The sequence below is a fragment of the Pelodiscus sinensis genome, chromosome 1 (assembly GCF_049634645.1).
Source record: "Pelodiscus sinensis isolate JC-2024 chromosome 1, ASM4963464v1, whole genome shotgun sequence".
NCBI classification, from domain to species: domain Eukaryota; kingdom Metazoa; phylum Chordata; order Testudines; family Trionychidae; genus Pelodiscus; species Pelodiscus sinensis.
In genome coordinates this window covers 15,077,355-15,091,731 of record NC_134711.1, presented here as the reverse complement: position 1 = coordinate 15,091,731, position 14,377 = coordinate 15,077,355, and the positions used below count along the sequence as shown (strand labels likewise).

At 46.4% G+C, this 14,377-nt stretch overlaps 1 protein-coding gene across 5 annotated transcripts in view; it reads left to right on the top strand.

The window, feature by feature from the left end:
* DCLRE1C (DNA cross-link repair 1C) overlaps positions 1–12,371 on the top strand; it is a 31,998-nt gene extending 19,627 nt beyond the window's left edge. For 3 of the 5 annotated variants that reach the window (XM_075926110.1, XM_075926099.1, XM_075926105.1), the window contains 5 exons: positions 938–1,074; positions 1,417–1,471; positions 3,739–3,827; positions 8,477–8,577; positions 9,931–12,371. In XM_075926110.1, the coding sequence (XP_075782225.1) occupies positions 938–1,074; positions 1,417–1,471; positions 3,739–3,827; positions 8,477–8,577; positions 9,931–10,931 (1,383 nt within the window). In that variant the 3' untranslated portion in view covers positions 10,932–12,371. The remainder of the gene's footprint in view (positions 1–937; positions 1,075–1,416; positions 1,472–3,738; positions 3,828–8,476; positions 8,578–9,930) is intronic. The other 2 variants (XM_014570507.2, XM_075926102.1) reach the window with 1 other exon arrangement.
* The last annotated feature ends 2,006 nt before the right edge of the window (positions 12,372–14,377 follow it).

The window sequence follows — 14,377 nt, the reverse complement described above, 5'->3', positions numbered from 1 at the left end:
CATGATCTGACAGGGAGATAGACGTCTGTTACCAACTGCCTGAAAGGCATGTTCCTGAGGTATGTCACCTCCTGGGCACCTGCCTTAATCCCAAATCTTTACCATCACTTTCCGTATAGATGCATAACGTCTTAAATATTATCTGTACGTACATTTTGCAATGATTATGACCAGTGGGCTACAGACCTTACATGCCATTCTTTGGTGAACTAACATGCATGTATTGGACCCAGGGGATCCCTGTAATAAAACCCTCTGTATGCCCTTTGCCCTCTGCCAGTTAGTACCAATAGGTTCCAGGTTTCACTAGTATCCAAAGTAAAAATCTCTTTCTCAAGAAGGAAAAACAAATTCAGATTAAATGGGGCATGTGAGGTGGCCAGGAGGGACCACAAGATCATCTAGTATGAGCCACCTAGTATATAAGGCCACCAACATCACCTAACAGCCCCACACTAAAGCCAACAATGGAAATGACCAAATTAATCTCACAGGAGACTAAACTATTGTAAGGTAATGCACATAAAGCAGAATACTGTAAAGTGATTATTTGCCCTGTTGCCAATAGGTGTACAAGTGCACTCCATCACGAAGCTCATGACCCTCAGGCCAGAGTACAAAATCTTGAAGCTGAAGTTCTGAGCTGGAGGAGGATAGATGGAATTAGCTTACAGGGTCATTGCAGGCAGGGCCCAATAGCACATCTGAGGAAGCCAGTCTGATAATGGGAAGGGACCAAGATGGGACGGAGGGGACATGGTCTTTCAAATCTCTCTTTCTGGTAGAAGAGGAGGAGGGTTAGTTGAAAGGTTGGTCTGGTCAAATATAGTATTTCTAATGTTCCCGTTCAAATGGTTCATTAAGACCTAATTTAATTACATAGGGATCGAAAGGGCACAATTGCATTGCCTCTGTTTCATTTGACACTGTCTGATAGGATGACGACTATCTTCGAGGGAATAGGTTGCCTTGTGGAATGACTTCCCAGAATGGAACCCCATTACGTATAATAAGTGTCAAGCCTTCAACAATGTGGTTTGGAGAGAGGACAAGAAAAACCAATATTATAGTAAGGTGAGCAAAATATTACCCAGGCATTTGGGCTATGAATAAAACCATTATTTGGATGCTCACTGTACAGCTATTTAGTCATCTCTGGAATTTGAAATAATTCCAAAAGTCCACTTATACTGCAACTGAAATAAGTTTGGCAATTTCGAGTTTATTGTAGTAAAATATGTTTACATAACAGTTAACTGCTGAGTGCTCAAAGAAGTGTAATTGAGGGTGTATGTTTTATTAGTCCACATTTATTTCTCTCTCTCTCTTTTTTTTTTTTTTTAATAGAGAAACAAATGACAAGTAACCTGCAACTGCTAACTGAAAGTAGTATTAATTTTGCCGTGTCTGTTTTAGGACTGGGGAGAGTTCATACAGAGCTTGCTTCTCTTTTCACTCCTCGTTCAGTGAGGTACGTACAATGGTGTTTGCTTCAGAAATGTATGTTAGAAGTCATTTTGAACACTTTAGAATAGGGGATTTTTCATTCTAACTTGTCAACTGAAAAAAAAAAAAGTGGCACAAGCTGCCTAGGGTTGAGAAGGACAGCATGTTGAAAAGGTAGGAATCAAGGTACTGTAAAAACAACCATGCTCCAACATCATTTCTCTAGCAGTTATGTATGTTACAGAATATAAGACAAAACTGTTGCATTACTAATGAGGATATAAAAATTTAAAAAACCTAAACACTAACCATGTAAAACCGATTGAAATTCAGTTGGTTACATGGTTAAATGTTCTGCAGGCTGCTGGGAGTTTAAGGGTGTATATATACACTACGGGATAAAATCGAATTAAGATACGCAACTTCAGCTATGTTAATTGCGTAGCTGAAGTCGAAGTACCTGACCTTGACTTTTGGTGCTGTCCACTCTGCAGGAAGTCAAAGGGAGCACACACTCTCCCTTCAACTTCCCTTACTCCTCTTGGAAGCAGGACTACTGGCATCGACCGAAGTGCACCCTCAGTTCGAATTAGCGTGTCTTCACTAGGCACTAATTCGAACCCTGGAATACTGATAGCGGCAGCTTTGATCTTCTCCGTAGTGTAGATATACCCAATTGGCAAGCTTAACCTAATCAGTTAACCTCTTACATCCCTAATTTCTAATGAGAAACATCTAGGTACTGCATTTGGCTTGTTCTTTTCAGTTGCTGGGGGAAAGAACAGAACATGCAGCTTTGCCATATATTGGCTGTCAGTGTTGATCTAAATTGTTCCATTGGGACAATTCCACCTCTTTGTTATCATCGCACTTTGTACAGGACCATGAATCTTAATTTTAAAGAATTATGCAAATGTTTCTTCCACAATTTAAAACAAAATCAAGTTAATGCTGACCAATAACTATCTAATCATGAATCAATATATATGCTATGGAAGACAATTCACTTCGCTAGGGAAGTATATTTCAGTTTTAAAATACCAGTGACGTGATTTTAATACTGCAAGGGAAGGGGCAGGGAGACTTTAATTGGAAAACAAAACCCTAAGAAAAATTTTCTGTGTGTCTTATATAAACAGTAGTCGTCCATTTTGACAGGGTTCTAGAATGTGAGCTGTACTGATTGGTCAGCTTTTGATGCTGTTGGCAGTGCACATCCTGTGATTTATGTGCCATGGAGGTAGTCTTACAAATACAGGCAGTCCCCGGGTTACGTACAAGATAGGGACTGTAGGTTTGTTCTTAAGTTGAATCTGTATGTAAGTCAGAACTGGCGTCAGCCGCTGCTGAAACTGATCAGTTTCAACCGCAGCTGAATCTGCATGCCAGTTCTGACTTACATACAGATTCAACTTAAGAAACCCAGGCGTCCCCAAGTCAGCTGCTGCTGAAACTGATCAGCGGCTGATTCCAGGAAGCCTGGGGCAGAGCAACTCTGCCTCGGGCTTCCTGTAGTCAGCCGCTGGTCAGTTTCAGCAGCGGCTGACTTGGGGACTCCTGGGGCAGAGCAGCTGGGGTGCTGCTGGGTTGGTCCAGTAGCGCGGCTCCTCGGCGCTACTGGAGCAACCCAGCAGCACCCCAGCTGCTCTGCCCCAGGCGTCCTGATTCAGCCGCTGCTTGGGCGCGCTTGGGCTGTCCCGCTGCGGGTGTGCTCCGCGGCTTTGCTCTCCGTCTCCCTGGTCTGCTGGGGGGGTCCAGCAAAGCCGCTACACCCCCCCAGCAGACCAGGGACACCAGAGCAAAGCCGCCGCCTGGGCGGCTTTGTTCGTTTGCCCGGGAGCAAAGCCGCCCAGGCGGCAGCTTTGCTCGGGTGTCCCTGGTCTGCTGGGGGAGTCCAGTGGCTTTGCTGGACCCCCCCAGCAGACCAGGGGGACAGGAGCAAAGCCGCCCAGGCGGCGGGAGTCCCGCTGCCTGGGCGGCTTTGCTCCGGGGCAAACGAGCAAAGCCGCCCAGGCAGCGGGACTCCCGCCGCCTGGGCGGCTTTGCTCGGGAGTCCCTGGTCTGCTGGGGCGGTCCAGTGGCTTTGCTGGACCCCCCCAGCAGACCAGGGAGACCGGGAGAAGCTTTTCTCGCCCCAGAGGACACGGGTGGCGACCCGCCGCCCGTGAGCTCCGGGGTGAGAAAAGCCCCGTTCGTAAGTGCGGATCCGACATAAGTCGGATCCGCGTAAGTCGGGGACTGCCTGTATACATATTTCAGTGTATGTAATAAGCTGCTTTCTTCCTTGTTTAGATTAAGGATTTCTTGAGTTATATATGCCCCGTGAATGTGTATCCCAACGTAGTTCCGGTAGGTTCAACAACAGATGAAGTTATAAAAATGTAAGTATGTGGTTTGGCTGGCTGCTGTCAGCAACTATATTGGTGGTGGTTGAATTTGATTTTTATAAAGCAGCAAATAGCAAGCCACATTGTGCTTTGGCCAGAAAATCTTCCATGGTAGCCATCAGCTTTGGTTTCCTTTTCCTCCCATCTATTCATACTCTTCATCTTCTGTACTCTGCACCCTCATCCTGTTTAGGTTTCAAGGAGCTGTTGTGTACATTCTGCTCTGTTACTATTCTTAAGCTTGAAGTGTGGAATCTCGCCTACTACTTACATATTTTAAATTGCCTATGCTCCTTTTTAGACATCATCTTTGATGCTTTTATACTAGTTGTATTTGGGATATCCCTGTTCGCTGAACACAACTCCATATTTTGTCTCACCCCCTCTTAATAATCCGGCATTAGGAAAACTCAGGGGAACACTTCCTCTTTAAAAAATAAAATCTCCACAGAGACATGAACTCCTAGATTCTCTGTATGAAGTTCCAGTGTTTCTAATCCTGCTCCTTCAGTTGAGCAAATGATATGGAGGAGCTGTTGCAATATTAGCACAGAAAGCTGTAATGACAGAGGGAAAGGGGTAAGATTGAGGCGCTTGATCTCTGCTACAGAGGCTCTGTTACAAAGAGAAATGTTTTACTCATCAGTATAGAGTTTCTTCAAGGTCCAGCTTCAATCCCCATCTTCTTTTCCTCCAGCCTCATTTGATGAACAGAGGAGTAAAGGGCATTTAATTTGATAGCATCAGGAGTGCTGCCCTGTGATCCTGCTAAACCATATGCAGCCTATCAGGAAAGCTACACACTTTACCTTAGCCTCTAAAGTCACCAATAACTTCAGCACTTTTATTTTAGTAGCTAGCATGAAAGTCACAAAGCAGTGGTGTTGAAAGAATTAGCCAATTTATTGTTGCTTCTGAATTACTTAGGGTATGTCTACACAGCAAAGTTATTTCAAAATAACTTTACTAGCATCTACACAGCCAAACCGCTATTTCAAAATTAATTTGAAATAGTGAAGTGCTTATTTTGAATTTGGTAAACCTCATTCTACGGGGAATAATGCCAAATTCGAAATAGCTATTTCAAAATAAGTGCTGTGTAGACACTTATTTCGAAATAGGGGGCCTCCAGCCCTCCCAGGGTGCCCTGGTGGCCACTCCAGCCTCAACCAAGAACACTCCACTCCTTCCCCCCTCCCTGGAGACCTTAAAGGGGTTGCCTCTGGCCACAGTGCCTGTGCCAGCTCCAAGCCTACCAGCCCAGAGCCAGCAGTCACTGCCTCGACCCAGTGGCTCCAAAACATGAGCCAGCAAGCCACTGGCAGCCAGCCCTCCACCGCTCCCCAGGAGCAGTCTGCCAGCTCCCAGGAGCCTGTCAGGGCCCAGAGAAGGCAGGCGCCTTCCTGGTCCAGGGTGGAGATCATGGACCTTATTCAGGTTTGGGGGGGGGAAGGGGATGTCCCCAACATCCATGATCTCTTCACTAAACAGAGGAACGCAGCCATCTATGGCAGGATAGCTGCCAGCCTGGCCACCAAAGGCCACATGTGAACCCAGGAGCAGGTTTGCATGACAATCAAGTTGGTCCGGGGAGACCCCCACCCTGAGTCCTGAGCTTTCCCTCCTCCCATGTTTCCCCCTCCCTCCTCTCTCCCAACCTCTCTCTTCTCCTCTCCTGTCTCCTTTCCCCAGTCTCACCAGAGTTTCATTCCTGCCCGCCACCCCCCAGTTTTGTTAAATAAAGAGAGTTTGTGATCATGAAAATACATGTATTTTATTTGACATTAGGAAGGGGGGTTAGGGAGGGGTAAGTGGAAGGATGTGAGGGAAGAATGAGGCACAAGCCCTCAGTGGGGCAGACCAGGGAGGCTCTTAGTGCTCCTCAGGGTGGAAGCTCTCCCGCAGGGCCTCCTGGATACTGACAGCCCCCCGATGGACCTCCCAGATGGCAGCCTGTAGAAAGTGCAGCCAGGCTTGCAGCAACGTGTCCAAGAGAAGCTCCAGAGTGCCCAGGGGCAGCTCTGGCTCCATGTTGCAAAGTGCTGTGGTGTCCCAAGTGAGGGCAACCAGAGCACACAGAGACAAAATGCTTTGCTGTCCCTCATCGAGGTAGACAAACAAGCAGGGAAACCTGAGAACTGGCTGACCAGGGGGTGTCCCTTTAAGCACAGACCTCAGGCAGCAGCCCCACACAGTAAGTCCTGACCTGGTGCCCTGCCGGAACTGGTTCCGGCCGGCCTTAAATTCAATTCAGAGTCCACTCAGTGTGGACGTGCTATTTTGAAATAGCAAAATGCTATTTCGAAATGCATTTTGTGTGTAGACACATTATTTCAATTTCGAAATAAGATATTTTGAAATAACACTGTAGTGTAGACATATCCCACACTGGCTTAGCCACGAGATCTTGCATGATCTAAAAATAAAAAAGGAGTTATATTAAAAAATGGAAAGTAGGACAAATTACAAAGGATGAATATAGGCAAACAGCACAGGAATGCAGGGGCAAGATTAGAAAGGCAAAGGCACAGACTGAACTCAAGCTAGCTACGGGAATAAAGGGAAACAAGAAGACTTTTTATAAATACATTAGAAGCAAGAGGAAGACCAAGGGGAAGGTAGGCCCACTGGTCAGCGAGGAGGGAGAAACAAAATGTTCAATGACTTCTTTGTTTCGGTCTTCACCAAGAAGTCTGTAGGAATGCCTAACATGGTGAATGCTAGTGGGAAGGGGGTAGTTTTAGAAGGTAAAATTTAAAAAAGAACAATTTAAAAATCACCTAGAAAAGTTAGATGCCTGCAAGTCACCAGGACCTGATGAAATGCATCCTAGAATACTCAAGGAGCTGATAGAGGAGGTATCTGAGCCTCTAGCTATCATCTTTGGAAAATCATGGGAGACAGGAAAGATTTCAGAGGACTGGAAAAGGGCAAATATAGTGCCCATCTATAAAAAGGGAAATAAGAACAATCCAGGAAACTACAGACCAGTTAGTTTGCCTTCTGTGCCAGGGAAGATAATGGAGCAAGTAATTAAGGAAATCCTCTGTAAACACTTGGAAGGTGGCAAGGTGATAGGGAACAGCCAGCATGGATTTGTAAAGAACAAATCATGTCAAACCAATCTGATAGCTTTCTTTAATAGGATAATGAGACTTGTGAATAAGGGGAAAGCAGTGGATGTGGTATACCTAGACTTTAGTAAGGCATTTGATACAGTCTCGCATGATATTCTTATCAATAAACTAGGTAAATGCGACTTAGATGGGCTACTATAAGGTGGGTGCATAACTGGCTGGATAACCGTACTCAGAGAGTAGTTGTTATGCCTTTCCAGCAGGATTGTGAACCATTAATAAGTGGGGTTCTGCAGGGGTCTGTTTTGGGACCAGCTCTGTTCAATATCTTCATCAATGATTTAGATATTGGTATAGAAAGTACACTTATTAAGTTTGCAGATGATACCAACCTGGGAGGGGTTGCGACTAATCTGGAGGATAGGGTCATAATTCAAAATGACCTGGACAAATTGGAGAAATGGTCTGAAGTAAATAGGATGAAGTTTAATATAGACAAATGCAAAGTGCTCCACTTAGGAAGGAACAATCAGTTTCATACATACAGAATGGGAAGAGACTGTCTGGGAAGGAGTACGGCAGAAAGGGATCTAGGGGTTATAGTGGACCACAAGTTGAATATGAGTCAGCAGTGTGATGCTGTTGCAAAGAAAGCAAACATGATTCTGGGATGCATTAACAGGTGTGTTGTGAACAAGACACGAGAAGTCATTCTTCCATTCTGCTCTGCTCTGGTTAGGCCTCAGTTGGAGTATTGTGTCCAGTTCTGGGCACCGCATTTCAAGAAAGATGTGGAGAAATTGGAGAGGGTCCAGAGAAGAGCAACAAGAATGATTAAAGGTCTAGAGAACATGACCTATGAGGGAAGGCTGAAGGTATTGGGTTTGTTTAGTTTAGAAAAGAGAAGATTGAGGGGGGACATGATAGCAGTTTTCAGATATCTAAAAGGGTGTCATAAGGAGGAGGGAGAAAATTTGTTCATCTTGGCCTCTGAGGATAGAAGAAGAAGCAATGGGCTTAAACTGCAGCAAGGGAGGTTTAGGTTGGAGATTAGGAACTTTTTCCTAACTGTCAGGGTAGTCAAACACTGGAATAAATTGCCCAGGGAGGTTGTGGAATCTCCATCTCTGGAGATATTTAAGAGTAGGTTAGATAAATGTCTATCAGGGATGGTCTAGGCCAGTGGTCCTCAACCTTTGGAGGTTGTCGGGCGCCAGGGAGCGTGGCCGTTCGCCCGCCGGGCGACAGAGGGCGGGGACACTTGCGCCCCGGGGGCGGCCCCCCCCATAGCCGTGCGCCCGGGGCCGGCGCTCCCCCCGCCCAGCGCCTGGTGCCAAGCCAGCCCCGAGCACCTGGCGGGCGCATGGAAATGCCCCCGCGGGCTCCATGGCGCCCGCGGGCACCGTGTTGGGGACCACGGGTCTAGGCAGTATTTGGTCCTGCCATGAGGGCAGGGGACTGGACTCGATGACCTCTCGAGGTCCCTTCCAGTCCTAGTATTCTATGATTCTGTGATATTTTGCCATGTCTGAAGAATTCTGAAGAATTTTTCCTTGTTCTTCTCAGCTTAAAGCCACTATGCAAGTCATACAGTATAAATAGCGAGCCCCAATATAAACCACTTGGAACACTGAAGAGATCCAGAACAATGGACTTAACAGACGTAGGTATGGAAAGAGGACCCTCCGAGGATGGATGGCTATGGCAAAGGAGACAGGTTTGAGTCAGAAGCCTGCGTGAACCTGTTACTGTAATTCCAGTGTCAGTGGAAGTGAGATATTTCTGGCCACCTCCATCTGATCAAGCACAGGTAGCAACAAGCACTGAAATAGATAGGAAACTCTGTTTTTGTTGACTCTTTAGCATTTAGCTCCTTCTGATGGGTGGTTTATAAATGCTCATGGGCAGGGAAATATAGATTCAAATGAAGTTGGGCTTGAGCTAATGCCAGTTCAATAGAGGACAGAATCTTTGTAAAATAGAAAATTCTGTGATTGAGGGTAAACTTGCCTGGGCACTCAAGTACTGCTGCAGGTGTCTGGCCACATGAGCTAATACATCAAGACAGAAGTTAAAAATAATTCCAATAGTATTTGAATTGTGATGACCTACTGATTTACCATTTTCAAAACCACACTCAATTTAGTAACATAGCTGCAGCTCTTTGATCCATACTTATCATCCTTAGTACTTGTGAAATCAAGAACAGCAGCAGCTTTTACAGAACAATATTGTATCTCATCCAAGTTTTCCAAGTTAGAGTTCCATTCTACTTGCATGCAAAATTGACCAAACTTGTGTCATCGCTCATTACAAGATTGTGCCGTTCTTTTACATAAGGGGTAGATTGGTGGGATGAGTAATATTTTTTTCCTTCTGGGTGCACTCAAGCAAAATTTACTTTTAGTTAGTGCATGGAACACCGGTTCCCTTGAAACTACTGTGAGACTGTGATTTTGTAACCCACACACCTTCTGCGTGTGGTGCAGTATCCCACCTAGTGGTACTTAGACCACTTACAGAGAGAGGTGGATGAGTTTGCTCTACAGCCTTAGCTAAGTGCCAGTTAGTTCTCAGGTCAGGTGGTAGAGGCTCATGCACGAAGCTCCAGAGGTCCCAGGTTCAGTTCTGCTTGCAAGTGTTACAGTTGCTTGTTCTGTGCCACAACACAGCTGATTCTGCAAATTTTGTCAAAGTATACTCCATGCAATCTCACTAAAGTGTGTGAAGTCTTATCCATTAAAATGCTACAACTTAGCACAAAGAATCAATTATTCCCCTTGACCAGTAAGGCTATGGTGACAGCTGTGATAAGGGTTTCTTTACTACATTTTAGAATTGATACAGATCTTCATAGTCTTCCCCAGGCATGATAAACTGACTCATGGTTCCTGTCTATAGACAGAACTGCTTAAGTAATGGAATTTGTGTATAAATATTTGACAGCATTTGAGAAGTCCCTATAAATCTCCTTGCTAAAGTCTGCTCATTGTGATCTTTTTTTGTTCTTGTCCGGTCAGATGAGGGCAGTGACCTCTTCGATGCAGAATTGACTCCTATAAGGCATAAGATTCCAAAACAGCAAGTAGAGACAATGCTGCCAGAGACAAGAGCTTCATCTGAAAACTCCGAAGGAAACCCTAGTGAAAACAGGAGACCTTACAAAGCAACCATTATGCCTATGTCTTTGCAGGTAGACTTCATAGACTGTGAGGAATCAAATGGTGAAGATGATGATGATGAAGAATCTGAAAAATGTACAGTTTGGGCTCAAGCTGTAGCCCATAATCCAGACTCCACTGCAGTGCTGGGAAATCCAAATGAAGAAGCCCATTCAGACTTGAACTGTGCATTGACTAGTGGTCAGCAGGAATCTAATGCAGATATGCCACAGTGGGATGTTTTCTTTAAACGAGATATTAAAACTATAGATGATAGTTCTGAAAACGAGGACCATCTCCCGTCTTCCACAGATGTGGGTAGGTCCCAGTCACCAAACTTGTTCAGTGATTCAGATAGCTTGAGTGATTCTACCCATATCTCCTCACAAAATTCTTCTCAGTCCACCCACATATCTGAGCAGGGGAGCCAGGGCTGGGACAGCCAAGCAGACACAGTGCTCATCACCTCACAACAGACAAAAGGTGCAGATTTCAGCTTTTTGAACAAAGGTGGGAGCACAGCAACAGTTTCTGTGTCACATTTCATGGCCATGGATAATCAAACTGAGTCCTATAGGTGGAAGCTGTTGGACCAAAATACACCTGGCTCAGGTAATATTGGCTCTGATTTGAAAGGGAAAAACCAAGAGACGAATGAAGACACTAGTGCTGCTCAAACACACCATACACTAATTGAAGTAAATAATGAGAAATCTAAGACTCCTAATACAGAGTTAGAAAGAGACTCTCAGAGCTCCTCTGACTTTGATATTCCTTCAACCCCTGATGCTGAGTTACCAAGACCAGATAAGCTGTACAGTCTGTACAAAAAGCTAGCAGCAGGTGAAACAATACACTGACAAGTGAATTTCCTGACCTTAGGAGCTTCCCTTTAAAATATAGACGTGGGGTGGCCAATAATCTTTGATTGCGCAGGGATGGGGGGGAGGGTCAGGCCATGACTTTGGTATGTGGCTGTACTTTTCTATCAAGGAGGAGTGGGATCTGGAATGAAGGTTGGATCCAGAAGAGAACTGGAGTATGGGAGGGAGTTTGAGTGGAAGGAGTTATGACCTGTGGCAGAGGATGGGCGTGCAAGGCCTGGGAGGGGGGTGTCAGTGCAGGAGAGGATTCTGATCTGGGGGAAGGATGTAGCAGGGGTGCAGGTCTGGGAGGGAGTGGTCCTGGAGGGGTGCAGAGGATGTGGTGGTGAGCTGGGGCAGGGAGATGGGGTGCCAGATAAGTGACTCCTGGCCAGCAACTCAGTGGAACCTTCAGGGAGGCTCCTTGCCTACCACAATCCTGGAGGGGATGGGTAGGAATGCTTAACGTGCTGCCCCTGCCTCAAGCACAATCCCCACTGCTCTCTTTGGGAAAGACTTATTGGCTACGTCTAGACTACATCCCTTTTTCGTAAAAGGGATGTAAATTAGACATATCGCAATTGCTAATGAAGCGGGGATTTAAATCCCTCCTGCTTCATTAGCATAAAAATGGCTGCTGCTTTTTTTCGGCACGGAGCTTTGCTGGAAAAAAGCGCCAGTCTAGACGCTGATCTTGCGGAAAATAAAGTCTAGACGTAGCCATTGTATTTCCTTAGAAATCTCTTACCAGATTTAAGCAACACTAACGCTGTGTCTCCATTGGCGCGATCTTGCGCCAAAGCGGTCGCTTTTGCACAAAAACTTGCTGTCTGTCTACAGTGGCCGCGAGTTCTTGCGCAAGAACACGGACGTTCTAATGTGTGAAATCAGGGCTTCTTGCACAAGAACTGTGATGCTCCTGCTCAGGAATAAGCCCTTTTGCGCAACTGTTCTTGCACAAGAGGCCAGTGTAGACAGGCAACATGAATTTCTTGCGCAAGAAAGCCCTATGGCTAAAATGGCCATAAGAGCTTTCTTGCGCAAGAGAGCATCTACACTGGCATAGATGCTCTTGTGCAAAGGCACATGCCAGTGTAGATGCTCTCTTCTGGAAGAGTTTTTGCAAAAGAACTCATCCGCAAAAGAGTTATTGTGCAAAATCATGCCAGTGTAGACGTAGCCTTAGATACGCAGTTAACAACAACAAAAGTGGACAGGGCATCTTAGATTTGTGAGACTTGCAGCAATACAGTGGATGGAGAAGGAAACAAGAAATAAACCAAAGGAAGTTGACATGAGCACTATATGAAGTTTAGTTGAGCATTACCAAGTTGTCTCCAAGGATACGTCTAGACTACATGCCTCTGTCACCAGAGGCATGTAGATTAGGCTACCAGGCATAGGAAAATGAAGCGGAGATTTAAATAATCACAGCTTCATTTAAATTTACATGGCTGCCGCACTGAGCCGACAAACAGCTAATCAGCTGTTTGTCGGCTCAGCGCTGTAGTCTGGATGCGCGGGTGTCGCTATCAAAGGCATTTGTCGACCACCCAGGTAAACCTCATCCCAGGAGGCATACCTGGGTGGTCGACAAATGCCTTTGATGTCGACACCCGCGCGTCCAGACTACAGCGCTGAGCCGACAAACAGCTGATCAGCTGTTTGTCCGCTCAGGGCGGCAGCCATGTAAATTTAAATCGCTGCTTCATTTTCCTATGCCTGGTAACCTAATCTACATGCCTCTGGCGACAGAGGCATGTAGTCTAGACATACCCCAAGTGTTGGCAGGTAGCTAACCAGGTCTTTGAATCTGTAAATGTTTATAAAGATTCTTTGATATGAACAATTTTAATAAACTCTTTTTTATAAAACTCTGCATATAAAGAGAGTGATTTCTTTCCGATATAAAAGGAGTTCTATTTGTTACTCCACAGTCCAGAGCAGGAAAGAAGTCTTAAAAATATACTGTTTTTTGCATACTTTCAAAAGACCTATGGATGCATTCACAACATCTGCTACATGTTTCTGGCTACATCTAGACTGCACGCTTCTTTTGAGAGAGAGTGTCTACACAGCAAAAGCACATAGAAAAATCAGTGTAGATGCTATCTCGCATAAGGCCACCCAGAACCTGTTCAGGCAGGGCATTAGGTCACCAGTTGCTTCCAAGTGCTGTTGCCTAAGCCTAGCTGAGAGACGTGCTTAAAGGGACACCCTAGACAGCTGTTTCTCTGCTTCTGCCGCTTGCTTGCCTACCTCTCCGAGGGACAGCAAAGCTTTAGTGAGTGCGTGCTCTGGTTGCCTAGCTTTTGGATGCCACAGCATTTTTTTTTTTTTTGGCCATGGAGCCGGAGCTGTCCCACATGGCCATGCTGCAGTTTCTGCAGGCTGCCTTCATGGCTTTCCACAACCTCAACACTGAGCTCATTCCTGAGACCCTCTTCCTGTGTGTGGGAGCAAGACCCTTGCAACCGGACCCCACAGTGGAGAGATACTTTGGAGGCTGGACACCACTTCCAACTGGTGAGCGCCTGATCGTGGAGCGGTGGGACGAGCAGCAGTGGCTCCAAGACTTCTGCATGCAGAAGGCAACCTTTTTGGAGCTATGTGCTGGGCTTGCTACTGCCCTCCGAAGACACAACACCCACCTGTGGCTTGCCATCCCCGTGTGGCCCGCCATCCCCTTGGAGAAGCGGGTTGCAATCACTGTCTGGAAGCTTGCCATCCCAGATAGCTACTGATTGGTGGGCAACCAGTTCGGCATGGGAAAGTCCACCATTGGGGCCCACCCATGGAGGTAAGGCAGTCTAGGGGAGGCCTGGAAAGGGGGACCCTAGGGAAAGGGAGGCTGGGAGTGGGGGGGTAAGCCCCATCTTGGGGGGGGTTGTGCCATCCCACCCTCATACAGTCCTGCTGCTGGGGGAGGGGGTGGCTCTTTGAGTGGGGGGGGGGGAGGAAAGGGGGTGGGCACCTCCCAAGGGCTCAGGCACTCCCTCTCTTTCTGTTCTGTGTGTGTGTGTGTGTTTGTCTCCTCTTGCAGGTTATGAGGGCAATCAATTCAGTCCTGCTAAGCAGGTTTATTCGCCTGGGAGGCCTGGACCTGATTGTCGCAGGATTTGCTGCCCTGAACCGCTGTGGAGCCATAGATGAAACCCATGTTCCAATCTGCACCAAGTCATCGAGCAGCCGAATATATTAAAAAGAAAGGCTACTTCTCCATGGGGCTGCAGGCCCTGGTTGACCACTGGGGACAGTTCAGACATTTTTGTCGGATGGTCAGGCAGGGCACAAAACGCCCGTGTATTTTGCAATTCGAGCCTCTACGGGAAGCTGGAGGTGGGCACATTCTTCCTCCCAGCATGACTTTGCAGTTGGGGATATGCAGCTACCACTGTGCATCATGATGCCATGGCTGATGAAGCTGTACACAAGCCAGCTGG